Source organism: Passer montanus, unplaced genomic scaffold (genome assembly GCF_014805655.1).
Source record: "Passer montanus isolate IOZ18808 unplaced genomic scaffold, ASM1480565v1 scaffold21, whole genome shotgun sequence".
Lineage (NCBI taxonomy): Eukaryota > Metazoa > Chordata > Aves > Passeriformes > Passeridae > Passer > Passer montanus.
Window position 1 is genome coordinate 3107094 of NW_024366703.1, and position 12153 is coordinate 3119246.

The window sequence follows — 12153 nt, forward strand, 5'->3', positions numbered from 1 at the left end:
ATATGAAATATGTTTCCTGTATGTTATTATTTGTTGACTTTGTGACTTGAGTCCATTTTATTATAGGTATTGGGAAATTTTTATATATGTGTGTGTATATATATATATATATATATATGTATAAAGTAGTTTGTAATTTATGGACTTACCTCTAAAATGGTGACCTCTAAAATGGTGCTTCAACCAGAGAAGAAGCAAAATGCATTTGGCGCAGTTTTCTGTATGACACATTAATCCTGCCTTGGCCAGAGAATAACCTACCTTGGGCTTGATACAAGTTCTTTGGTAAGTAACACGTGAAAGGAGGCTTTGAATGCTTGAGATCCTTCTTGCTACTTGTTGGACTTTTAAAATTTAACTCTTCAACATTGCTCTTTATTAGATACAGTGCTTCTGGAGCTGATTGAAAATTTCTTCCCCCCCAGTTTCCTGAAGCACATTGCTGTGGGCACTTGGGTGCCTGAATGATTGAACTGCTGCTGATTAGTGATGAACAGACTGAGTTAGCCAGCACTGATGTCATTTCTGTTTCCTGCCAGGCTTGCTGCCAGTGTCCAGGTAATTGGGCAGAAACAAGCAGGGAAGTTGTGGCTTGCAGCAAACGGCAGCAAGTGGAGGTGAGCTGAAGTTTCTGTGGAGAAGGATGTGTGCACAAATCAGGCCTGTGGCTGGCAAGGTGGCACTCGTGAGTTAGTCCCTTGTGTGAGAAAAGTCTCATCTGCCTGAAGCTGTTGGCCTCACTCTAGGAGAACTGCTTGCAGACACAAGAGGTGGTTCTTCTGCTTGCTCCTCTGGGTTTTGTGCAAATTCACTTCAAAACTGGCATTCCAGGAAAAGCTGCCTACTTCTGACTCCACCTCAGGATTAGTGCCCAGGACATTGCTTTGGCCAGACACTAAAGCCAGCTGGCATGGGTTGGTGAAGGAGTGTGAGAGCCTCTGGCATATTTGTCTGTCAGGCTATCCAATGGATAATCAGGAATTTAACTGCAGGCAGCAGCTAAATACCCCCCAGCTCTCCCACCTGTAGTGCTGTGTCCAGCTGTGGAGTCCTCAGCACAGGAAGAACATGAAGCTGTTGGAGTGTGTCTAGAGAGAGCCTAACAAAGTCTAGAGAGAGCCCAACAAAGCTGGGAGGAAGGGTGAAGCACTTCTGTGTGGAAGTGCTGAGAGAGCTGGGGTTGTTCAGCCTGGGGTCGCAGAAGGCTCCAGCATCACCTTACTGGGGCCTTTCAGCATTTAAAGGGGACTTCTAAGAAAGATAACCCCAGAATATTCATTACAGTCTGTTGTGATAGGACAAAAGATAATAGGTTTAAACTAAAAAAGGATGGATTTAGTTAGGATACAAGAAAGAAGTCTTTTACAATGAGGCTGGTGAAACACCAGCACAGGTTGCCCAGAGAGGTGGTAAATGTCCTGTCCCTGGAAACATTCAAGGCCAGGTGGGACAAGGCTCTGAGCAACATGATCGTGTTCAAAAGGTCCCTGCTTATTGCAGAGGGATTGGAATAGATGAGCTTTAAAGGTCCCTTCCAGCCCAAACTGTTCTGTGATTCTATGAAATGGGGCATCATGCTCTGGCTGGCAGCCGTGAAGGTTGTCCTGCTTCTGCTAAAGCAAAGGGAGAAGTGTCTGCCTTTCCTAACAGGACGTGGCATCTCTCTTGGCTTGGATAACTGGAGCTGTCTCATGCTCCACATAGTAGTGACTAACTAAGAGATTATATTTGTTAAACTCAGTAATGGAACTGTAACTTTGTTTTACTAGCTTGTTGAAATACTGTATTTCTGCTTTCACATGTGCCTCTAATTAACAAAATAAGTGAGATGGGGTTTATCTGACAGTGGCAGGGAGGTAGCACAAGGGATGGCTGCTCTTGGCAGCTGAGACACCTAAGTTTTTGAGAATTTTGCAGCAGACACAATGTGAACTTAGTTTAAAGGGAGACAAAATTACCCCATGCATGCTCACCACTCCATCATCCACTCCCACAAGTAAAAAGAACCACTCAGTTAATTTAATCTGAAATGGATCAGTTCAAAATGTACAGAAAAAGCAGTACAAATTTACAAATATACATCATCTGATTTTGCATTCTTCTGTCATCATACTTTGTAGTAGTCTAGTTTTTAAAAAATTCACTTCCCTGATACAGTCTCCTCTCACCTTCACAACATTATATCTGAATCCTTCAGTCCAAAGGGGTACATGGTGATGGAGCTCTGTCCTCAAGCTCGTTATCAACCATGATTGCCAAACCCTGTGTAAACACCATTACTCAACTGCTTCATTAAATCCACTTGGCACCTCAGTATGCCTCCTTCCAGTGCTCCTCCACATACCACCACTCAATTCACAGGTTATTTTAGTAGTGAGACAAGGCAACAGTTGCAAGTATTTGCTATTTAGAGCTATTGGAAGGCCTGAGAAAAGTTGCTACTATAGCTGAAAATTCTGCCATTTAAGACCAAAGGATGTATGTTGCTGGCAAAAATTGCATTTAGACCAATTGCACCTATAAAAAAGCTTAAATAATAAACATCATTAAAAATTACTTTTAAATAAATAAATAATAAATATAAATAAATAAAGCCATTTTAGAGCTAGTGGAATTTTAACACTCAACCTGTCTTTTAAAATAATTTCTTTGCAGATTTCTTGCAGTTTTCAGTGAAGGCACCTCAAATAATCCAGTGCCACAACTATTTTCAATAGATGTTCAAGGACATTTTCATCCAGGTTTGTGGGAAGCATTTAAAAGCAGCAAAAAGAGTGTGGTCTGGTTTCTCTCTTCAGAATTTACCTAGATGGGTACTCTTTTTGGAATTGTCTTTCAGGCTGTTGAATATCTCTTTGGTGCCATTCTGCCACTGAAGAACAAGATCCATAGGAGTTTTCCCTTCCTGGTTAAAAGAAACAGAAGAATATTTAATTTCATCCAGTGATGGCCAAGTCCTTGTTCTTTCCTAAATACTTGTTCAGTGTATCTGCATGACATGAATCCCTTCTGCACACACAGGCTTAGACTTATTCTTGCACCCCTGGGGTCAGAGTACTCCCGTTCTACAGATCTAGTCCCAGTCCTGGTCAGACCCATGATGAAAACTGCCTGGGTTTCAGTGGGTTTAGGCAAATGCTGTGACCAGCAGAACATGCAGGTGTTCCTTTTGTTTTAATTTCAAGTGATTAGAAACATATTTAGGTGCAATCTCAGTAAGACACTCTTCTATTTAATGCAGAATTCAGATAAGAATTTAATTACAGTATAAGCCACAGGAATTAAGTAGGACCAACCTTTGTGTGCAGACAACAGCTGAGGGCAAGTCTTTGGCCTTTGGGGCTGTGCCTTCCATAATTGTTATACTCTGATGAGGGATAATGCCAGGAGCGGCCACACTTCAGGGAGCTGGGCAGAGAGTAGGGAGTACAGTGCTCCAGTGACTGTTTTCCTCCTTGTCGCCTGGGGTTTTGACTGACTGTGAGTCAAAAACACTGGCTGGCAACGGTAAAACCAGCTACTGCTGCTAGGTTTGGATTTGGGGCAAAAGGTCTGTCAAGTGCTTTATTTTAACAAGTGGTCACAGAGCTCGAGCAATGGTGCTGCAGTGGCTCTGAGCACAGCCAGGTGTGGGACTTGTCTCTGCTCAGCCACAGGGATTTGTTGGCCAGCAGAAAGGCTAACAGCCCGTCCTCAGCTGTGGGCTTAACAAAAAGATTTCTCTTACAAGCTAAGGCCCTTGTTGTCTCAGTGGTGGTTGAAGCCCAGGAGTTGTGCAGAGTAAGTGCCCTGTCTCTTGCATCTTTTCATGATATGAGTAATTAAAATCAATAATGGAAAGGTGTGATGTTGTCTAAGTAGCAGATAGTGGGTTCTGGTTTTAAAAAAGGTACTAGGTTTTCTTGTATTCCGTGACCTCCCCCAGGTTACCCTTTCCCTGTCTCAGTTCTGCTTTAATTAGCTCTGAAGTGTTCTAAAATAGTCTCTCCCGGTCTTGAAACTTTGCTCTGGTGCGAAACTTATTTTAAAGCATTTTACTAGGATTTTGTGCTATTACTTACGCAGTTCTTTAGAGTCAGATCTGCTCCGTGCAGGATCAGAAGCCGGATGATTTTGTAGCGGTTCATCCTCACGGCGTCGTGCATTGGCGTGTCCCCTTCCTGGAGGGACAGAGCGCAGCGTCAGGGCCGGCGCTGTCCGGCCCCGCTGGGGCTGGCTGCTCCCCGGGCCCCGCTGGGGCCGCTCCCCGGGCCCCGCTGGGGCTGGCTGCTCCCCGGCCCTGTGTCGCTGCTCCCCGGCCCTGTTGGGCGCTGCCGGTCCTTACCCTGTCCCTGGCGTTGAGGTCCGCCTCGCAGGCGATGAGGTGCTCCCCGCAGTCGTAGCGGCCTGTTCGCACAGCCACGTGCAAGGGCGTGCTGAGCAGCTGCGGGTCAGGGCAGGAGATGGTCAGTGGCATGGAACAGGTGAAAGCTGCTTCAAAAACAGCTGCCAGAAGTTGTCTACTGGGAGCAAGGGTCAGCTTTTTTTCTCCATGTTAAAAAGCTGCAGAGTTCCAGAAGCACGTACCTTGTCTCTTGCATTTATGTTTATCCCTTTGTCCAGTAAGAATTTCAGAACGTCCAGATTTCCACCCCGGCATGCCCAATGTAGAGCTGTAGAATGAAGCTTTAATAGGAAAAGGAAATTAAAAGTATTTTAATACGTAATTATATTTAAAAAAACACTATTTTAACCAAATTGCTAAATTAATCCAAATTAATTTTGTGTGATTTAACCTAGAACACTTCACTATGATCACACAGTGATCACAGTTTCGGGTAAAAAAAAAAAATTGTTTCTAGTAACAGCTTTTCTTATTTTGCCCTAATTTCTGCAGTACTGTGAATTCCTCACTCTTCACATTCATTGCATATTACTCCTAAAGACAGGGATCTTGGCAATGCTGCTGTGAGAGAGGATGTGTTTTGTTTATTCCTTGAGTTTAGAAGTTACCTTTAGGCAGGTATGTGCCTGGTATGTGCTAGTTAATATTTTTTATTTAATGCCTTTAGGGTCCTAAAATGCATAGAAAATTAAACTCAAGGGAAAGAATAGTTCTCTTTAAAAAACAAATCCCCAAGTAATGCAAGTACACAAAATGAATTAAAACCCCTCTCCTCTACAAGGTTCAGCATTTCTGCCCTGAGCTGTGCTGGAAGGAGTCCCTTGATGCTCGCACTCTGCCTGTCATTCCTCCTCTTCCTCAGCCTCTGTGAGCCCCACTGGGTTTAGCAAGGCTGGCAGTGCCAACTGCTCAGCCAGGGGAAAAGGGCAGAGGAGCACAGGAGCAGCTGCAGGACCCCCTGTGGGCGGCACTGCACAGGAGACAGGGCTCTCCCAGGCACAGGGAGAAATCCTGGTGCTCCTGCTGCCCCTGGGGACCTGTGTGGGACAGCGCTGGCAGGCTGGGCTGGGAGCCTGACCTCAGCTCTCCTACCCTACCCCAGGCTTTCCTGCTTGTGGCCAGCCCTTCTGTGTTTTCCAACAACCATTTTGGCACAGGGAGGCAGACACTCCCTGCTGAAACCTCTTCTCAACAATGTTATTTTAAGGATAAACTTCAAGGGCTTTGCAAGGCCTTTTAGTACTCCTCCCCTCTAAGAAGCACTTCTATAAATGGTTCTCCTGGCACCTATTAAACAACGAGCAGCTTTTGGAAAGAGGTGTGAGTGGATGTGCATACCATGTCTTTCTGTTCAAGCTGGGCTCCAGCTTCCACCAGCTTCTTCACCACCTCCAGATGTCCTTCAGAGCATGCCCTGTGCAGCGCAGTGCGTTTGTACTGGCAATTGAAGCAGGGCAAAGTTAGATATTGCATATGGCACAAACTGTCTTTAAATCTCTTCTCCCACCCTCCCTAAGATGATGGCAAATACATACTCCATGCTGATTCCTTTTAAAGAGCTTTTCAGACCTGAAATCTGCTAAATTTTAATAGCAACCTAAAAGCTGAGAGCTGCCTACCCAGCATTTTAAAGGATGGGAGAAGTATCTGCAGTATGGCATCAGATTTAAAATTATGCCTGTTGAGTTCCCCATCCAACATGCTGCACTGTGTCTTGAAACTCATGCATCATGGAGTATGAGAGCAGCCACTTATTTCTGTTGTTCTGCCGAAAAATTTCTTATCTCTTTTTCCATAGCATTGGAAGATCACCTTTTACAGAAAATCAGGTTCTCCTGGGCACCAACAGCCTTCTTTTAAATGTAAAGACTCTTTTGAGGTAATATGATTTTGAAGGGTTTCAGTGGCCACTAGAAAACTTGATGTACAAAACTTCCAACATTTATTTACTTTTCCCCACCCCTTTTTGCCTCTCATGAGAGTGAAATCTACAAAACCTCATGGTAAAAGTTATTTTTGTTCTTTTCTGTAGCAGGCTTTGCATTAGCAAGAAGACTGTACCTTATCACAGACATTTGGATCCCCTTTGTCTGATAGGTATTTTTCAATTACTGGCAACTTATTCTCCAGTGCAGCTTTGAAGAATGTGGGAATATCCACAGGTCCTGTCTGAAGGAAAGAATATAGAGAACATAAATGTGTGTGGCACAAACCCTCATTAATACTTTCCCAGAATAAACTACTTTGAAGTAACTTACAATAACTTCTGGTTCAGGTTTCTTTAAAACGGGCACTTTCACTTTCTTGCATCTTTTCTTCTTCTTCAACTCAATAATTTTTTCAAGATCCTCCAAATTTTCAAGTTTTGACCTGGCCTGTAATTTCTTCTTCTTCAGCTGGAACAAATCAGGGAGAGCAGCAAGTTGAGCTGTGTGACCACCTCTCAGAGTGGCAGGACAGCAATGTGATACTATTCAGCTGAATTCAACTGAGACTGGATGAACTTTGAAATTTATTTTTTTTTCAGATAGGACTAATTGACCTTTACAATAAATTGCTAACTACATGAGAAATTCTACCTCATCTACAGATTTTCATATACCATTAAACCTCTTTGTAACTTCTTCTTGAGCTGTATGTTGTGAGATGAATCTAGGCCAGGAGTCAGAGCAGCACTACAGTCTCTTCTGGCACAACAATTTAAAAAATCTCATGTGCAGTTTATGAAAGCTGGAAAGCTCCTGAAGTTTCAACTGACTTCCACCAAGTGATTTTCTTTAATTATTTTTTTTTTAATTATGCAGCCCCTAAATTATTGGAACTTAAATTTTTGCTTAAAAATATACCCTCAATAGAAAAAAAAGGTCTAGAATGATCTTAGCATTTCAGTCCACAAGTGTTTGTACATTCTGGGAAGCCACAAAGAATGTCCTCAGTGTCCTTGATAGGGAAGTTCAATAAATGTTTAAGACTTCTCCAGACCTGCTTGTAAAAAGCATCTGGGCATGAAGTGAGTGTGGGGCACTGCTGACACCAAGGGCAGGCCTGAACTGAGATCCCACGAGGTGTCCTTGGCTTCAGGAAATTCACAAACAGGGACTAGCTCAGGGTGAGCACAGATGACAGATTCTGTTCCATGGTGTGATTAAGGTGAATACACTGGTAAATGGTCATATGGTATATGGTTTTGTCAACTGAGTTCTTATTCAAGTTATTCCCACCTCTTCTTTTTATTGTTCTCTGTATTTGTGGTTTGGTCTACAGGTCACTGGCCTACTGGAAAATATTTATGCTGACTGTGGATAACTGGAAACCCACTAGGTTCTTAGGACCCTGCTTTGAAGGAACTCAAAAAAACCTCTGTCGCCAGTAATGATGTCTCTGTAGAAGTTTAAGAAGTAGTTTATATTCTAATGTTTCTGAGACTGACTTTCTCACTCTTCATGTTTTAGAACAAAGTCTTATTTCCCCTGCTACTTAAAATTTATCATTTTCAAATTACTTAAATTTTTAGGCCAGTTCATTGCTTATTCAGAAAAAAACATTTAAAAATTTTATAGTTACTGTGTTATTGGGGGGAAAAACTTCTGTTCTTAAGGACCCAGGGAGAATTGTCATGCTCCAGGAATTGAAATTGGTACTTTTCTGTAAACCAGTATGAGTTTCATTAGTTCTTCCCAAATGTGCTAGTAAATGTAATGCCTTGTTTTCATAAAAAGAACATTTTCATGTTAGTTAAGGCTTCTGGCTTCAAAAATGCACACTTGCATCTTCTGTGGGTTAGTTATTTTTGGTAGCAGTCATTAGGTGTGCAGGCTGAAGGTGTCTCCCTGGCTCCCCCCCCACTGACAGCCAGCAGCAGCTGACCCTGGGCAGAGGAGCTCTCGGGGTTTCAGGCACACAATGTAGGGGTGGTTTGGGTTCTGCCTCAAAGTGTCACTGCCTGCACCCACAGGCTACACAGGTGTGCAGATCTCTGTGCTCTGCAGTGGACTTTAGACCAACCTCCTTTTGTGGTGATCTCCCAAGGGTTTTCTAGCTCACCATGTATTTCTAACTTATAGAAAGGCAGAACGTCAAGGACTGCAGCAGGAAATGCATACATGATGATAAAAATCCAAGCAGAATACCCAAGAGCCTACCTCTGCTTCTAGTTTTTTATCCTTCTCATAAGCCAGATCACCTCGGGTCAATGAGTGCTCAGGGACTGTCTTTAGGTCCTCCTGCTTCTCTAATCTTACAGCAGCTTCATACTCTCCATTTTTGAAGTCCTCAGGGAGGAAGCTGCCAGTCTCTTTATCATCCACCTTCTTCCCAGTCACCTGTAAATGCAAACATGATATAATACAATCAGTGGATTCTTGACTGCAGTAGCCACCAGCTGGAAACATGGATTGCCTAGGGCTGATTGCACCTCATTCCTGCCCTCTCTCAGTGTGTGACAGCCAGGACAGGCCATTCTGCCTGTGCCTGCCTTAGCTGGGGATGCAGCTGCCTGGGGCTCATCTCCCAGTTAAATCAGGCTCCTGAGGGATTTCAAGGCTGGTTTTATCCATTGCTGTCAGTACCAAAGTCCCATTCATAGCAGAATGGCAGAAGCTTTGTGGTACTGTGCAGCAGCACAGCTTTCAATAGTGTTCAGAAATATTTCTGATGCCCAATTAAGTGTGTATGAAGAGATAACTTGCTAAATTTAGTAGAGGCAGATGTGTATTTTGAGAGTGGTTCATGTGGCCTAGACTGCCTTTCTGTTTGATTACCTTGTAAAATTCTATTTGTTATAGAGTCTAAAGCAGAAGAAACTGTGAGAACCTTGCCAAAGTATTTAAGACAGCATTAACTACTTAGGCAGTTGTATCTTAAGAAAACCATCTGGGAAAATAAATGCAGTGTTTTACTGAATCATTCATATTTTCCAGTTTCTCCATCAGATCAGACATTCTTAGTCTGAATCCTGCAGTGGAATGTCCCATTACTTGTGGTCTAGACCTAATTTTTCAAAGACTTTTACATCATGAACAGCAGTGGCTGTAGGAACTGTTAGTTTATTATTAGAAAACAATACTATTATTAAGCTGCTAATTTAGTGTTATAAAATACTGTAGTTTCTAAGCAGTAATATGTTGTCCCAGTCCCTTATTATATGGGAATTACTTAGTGTGATCCTAACATTACTGGCTTCTAAAAATATATATGAATTAAAATCAAGGACAGAATCAAATGAGTAGCTAAATTTCGGTTGGTCTTTTCCTGGTGAACTGTGCTGTGATGCCAAATCCAAACAGCTGTATAGTTGTATCTGTGGTGAGACCCTTTCCCAAGAAAAACTTACAATGAAAATGTAATAACATAACAAACAGTATCTCAGGGTTTGCACCTAGAGCACAGCAGTGCTGGTAGCCTGCTAAATCAGTGATCCACAAAGGTCCTCTCTCTCTGCCTGGTCCAATGACAGTCTAGAAAATAATTCATTGTGAGTAAAGGATAGAAGGTTGCACCTACCAGCTCTTCTACTTTCATCATCATCGTCATTTTTGCTGTGATCTGAGGCTGTGCTCCTGTGTGGCTGAAAGCTCCCAGGGCTGGGGCCAGCTCTGCAGGGGCCACCACGCTCACTGCACTTATATATCTTTGGGAGAACTGGGCTTGAATGAGATAATCTTCCAACCTGGGAATCCAAGTATGCCCCTTGTGCTTGCCAGCTGAGAGGTGGCTCACGCTCATTCCAGACGCGTTAACGAGCCAGATCTGGTGTCCAGGCAGCGAGGGGCGTCAGCTGGGCCAGGAGGGGTGAGAGCCCCACAGCCTTGCCACACCATGGGAATCAGAATGAAATGTGAGCTCATCATTCCTGGAGCAATGACTGCACTGCTCAGCAATGCGAGCCATCCCGTGCTCCCAGTGCCCACTAGGACAGCTGTCTGTTGATGCAGCATTATAACTTCATCTTCTTTCTTTTTTTTTAATTGACATTCAGATGACTGTAAGGTACTGGAAAGGTTAAATGGTTTATGTACAATCTTTATAGCGATATCTTCCTGATAAATGGATTATTACCTCTAAAGTCTCAAAAAGCCATTATTTTCATTGTTATTTATTCTTGGATGATAAACACTTTTAGAGGAAAGGCTTTTTCTCATCATGATGACAGTCTTCTATATTTGTTGGAAGGAATTCTCTGAAGGGATTACTATACCAGAATGATGTCTCTAGTGCTAAAAGGGCCTATGACATTATGAGTTACAATCAGTGTGAGATATCAAAACAGTAAGATTTGCATTTTTTTTGGACCCTTGTCAATGATTATTAGCCAAATAATAAATTATGTTTCTGCAAAATAAAAGGGGAAAACTTAATATTGTTTTCTCAATATTTTGGATATGAGATATGAGAGAATAGAGGCCCAGAAGTGATTTGTTTATTTTTTAGGATGAGATGAGATACACACAAATATATGCAGATGATGCGTGTGTTTTGAGGGAAAAGTGCTATTGAATCCTTTGGGAAAGCTTTTCTTGTGCTATGAATCAGAGTTGTCTGGAATCAGGGGAATGATCACCAGCAGAAGGCAGTTTTATGGGAGGAAGACACACTAATCTTTGCATTCAAAGAGTGTGGGTGAATGCCAAGACACACCAGTTCTGTGACAGTGCAATGCCTGGAGGTCCTGCCTGGTGAGGCACGCAGGTCACCTGGCTGAAATGAATACAGCAGCTCAGGTGCTTCAAGTACAACATGTACATAAGTGCTTCACCAAATCCAGACCTGTCTCGGGTGTTGTTTATACCTCAGCATCATTAGCATGCTGCATTCCTGACATTGACCTTTCAAGGTGTCTCTCCTCTGAACTATCCCCCAGTAATCCGAGCACATCCAAACTTGTCTTCTAGTGCCCATCATACCTATGCCCTCCCTTTCCCTGAAATTAAGCTGGACATCAGGTGGTTCCTTTACCACTCAGAATATATATGACATTAGAGAATGAGTCCCAGAACTAAAATAGAGTATGTGCTAGCAACACAACCTTTCAGAACATTTTTTTCTAAACTTAAGTACAGCAACGCTATCATTCCCCCCTAGTGGTATGGTCTGAATCACACTGCCAGGCTTTTTTTCACTGCAGTTTTGTACTCCTGCTGAATGTCTCTGTGACAAGAGGCAGCTCAGGCGTTTTCTTGCATTCTAGCAGCTTACCTCAATCTATTCAGTACTCTAATTTTTATTTGGGAGATTGTCTTGAAATCCACAACCTAATAGGATGATAGGATGGCTGCATAGAATGTTTCTAGTTTAGTGAAAACAGATCACAGCAGAGACCTGATGCAGAAAGAGAAATGTAGAGGTTTGCTTTTAGAAAAAAACTGTTTAAGGAACTGTGAACTTCCTCTGGACTAGTTTTTTTGAAGCTTACTTTTTCCCTTTTTTTGCTTTCCCTCTTTTTTTTTTAACAGCTTGGTATATAAAACTGACTCAGCAAAACCTAATGTGGAAGCTTTAAGGAGATAGATCTTCCTCTGCAAATGGTACATAAATCCAGAGCTAGAGTAGCTTTACAGGAAATCTCAGTGCTCTGAGGGGAAACAGAAACCAATTCTCATGAGTGCTACCGAAACACCACAGTTTATTCATCTTTAAAGCATCCCATCCGTAATGACTAAAATAATAATAAAAAATAGAATATTCCTTAGTTATCCCAAACTTCTATTTTGAAATCGTGACACCCAGAAATCCACTTTAACCAAAGGCTGGGGTCTAAATTAACCTAACAG

The 12153-nt window shown here is 42.5% G+C and overlaps 1 protein-coding gene across 1 annotated transcript; it reads right to left on the reverse strand.

The window, feature by feature from the left end:
* Nucleotides 1-1997: 1997 nt before the first annotated feature.
* ANKRD1 (ankyrin repeat domain 1) lies at nucleotides 1998-10123 on the reverse strand. The gene is made up of 9 exons (XM_039708725.1): nucleotides 9887-10123; nucleotides 8527-8706; nucleotides 6643-6780; nucleotides 6446-6553; nucleotides 5723-5821; nucleotides 4567-4665; nucleotides 4325-4423; nucleotides 4062-4160; nucleotides 1998-2905 (listed from the first exon to the last, which is right to left on the reverse strand). The coding sequence occupies exons 1-9, from the start codon at nucleotides 10106-10108 to the stop codon at nucleotides 2795-2797; spliced, it is 1155 nt and encodes a 384-aa protein (XP_039564659.1). The 5' UTR covers nucleotides 10109-10123; the 3' UTR covers nucleotides 1998-2794.
* Between the last annotated feature and the right edge of the window lie 2030 nt (nucleotides 10124-12153).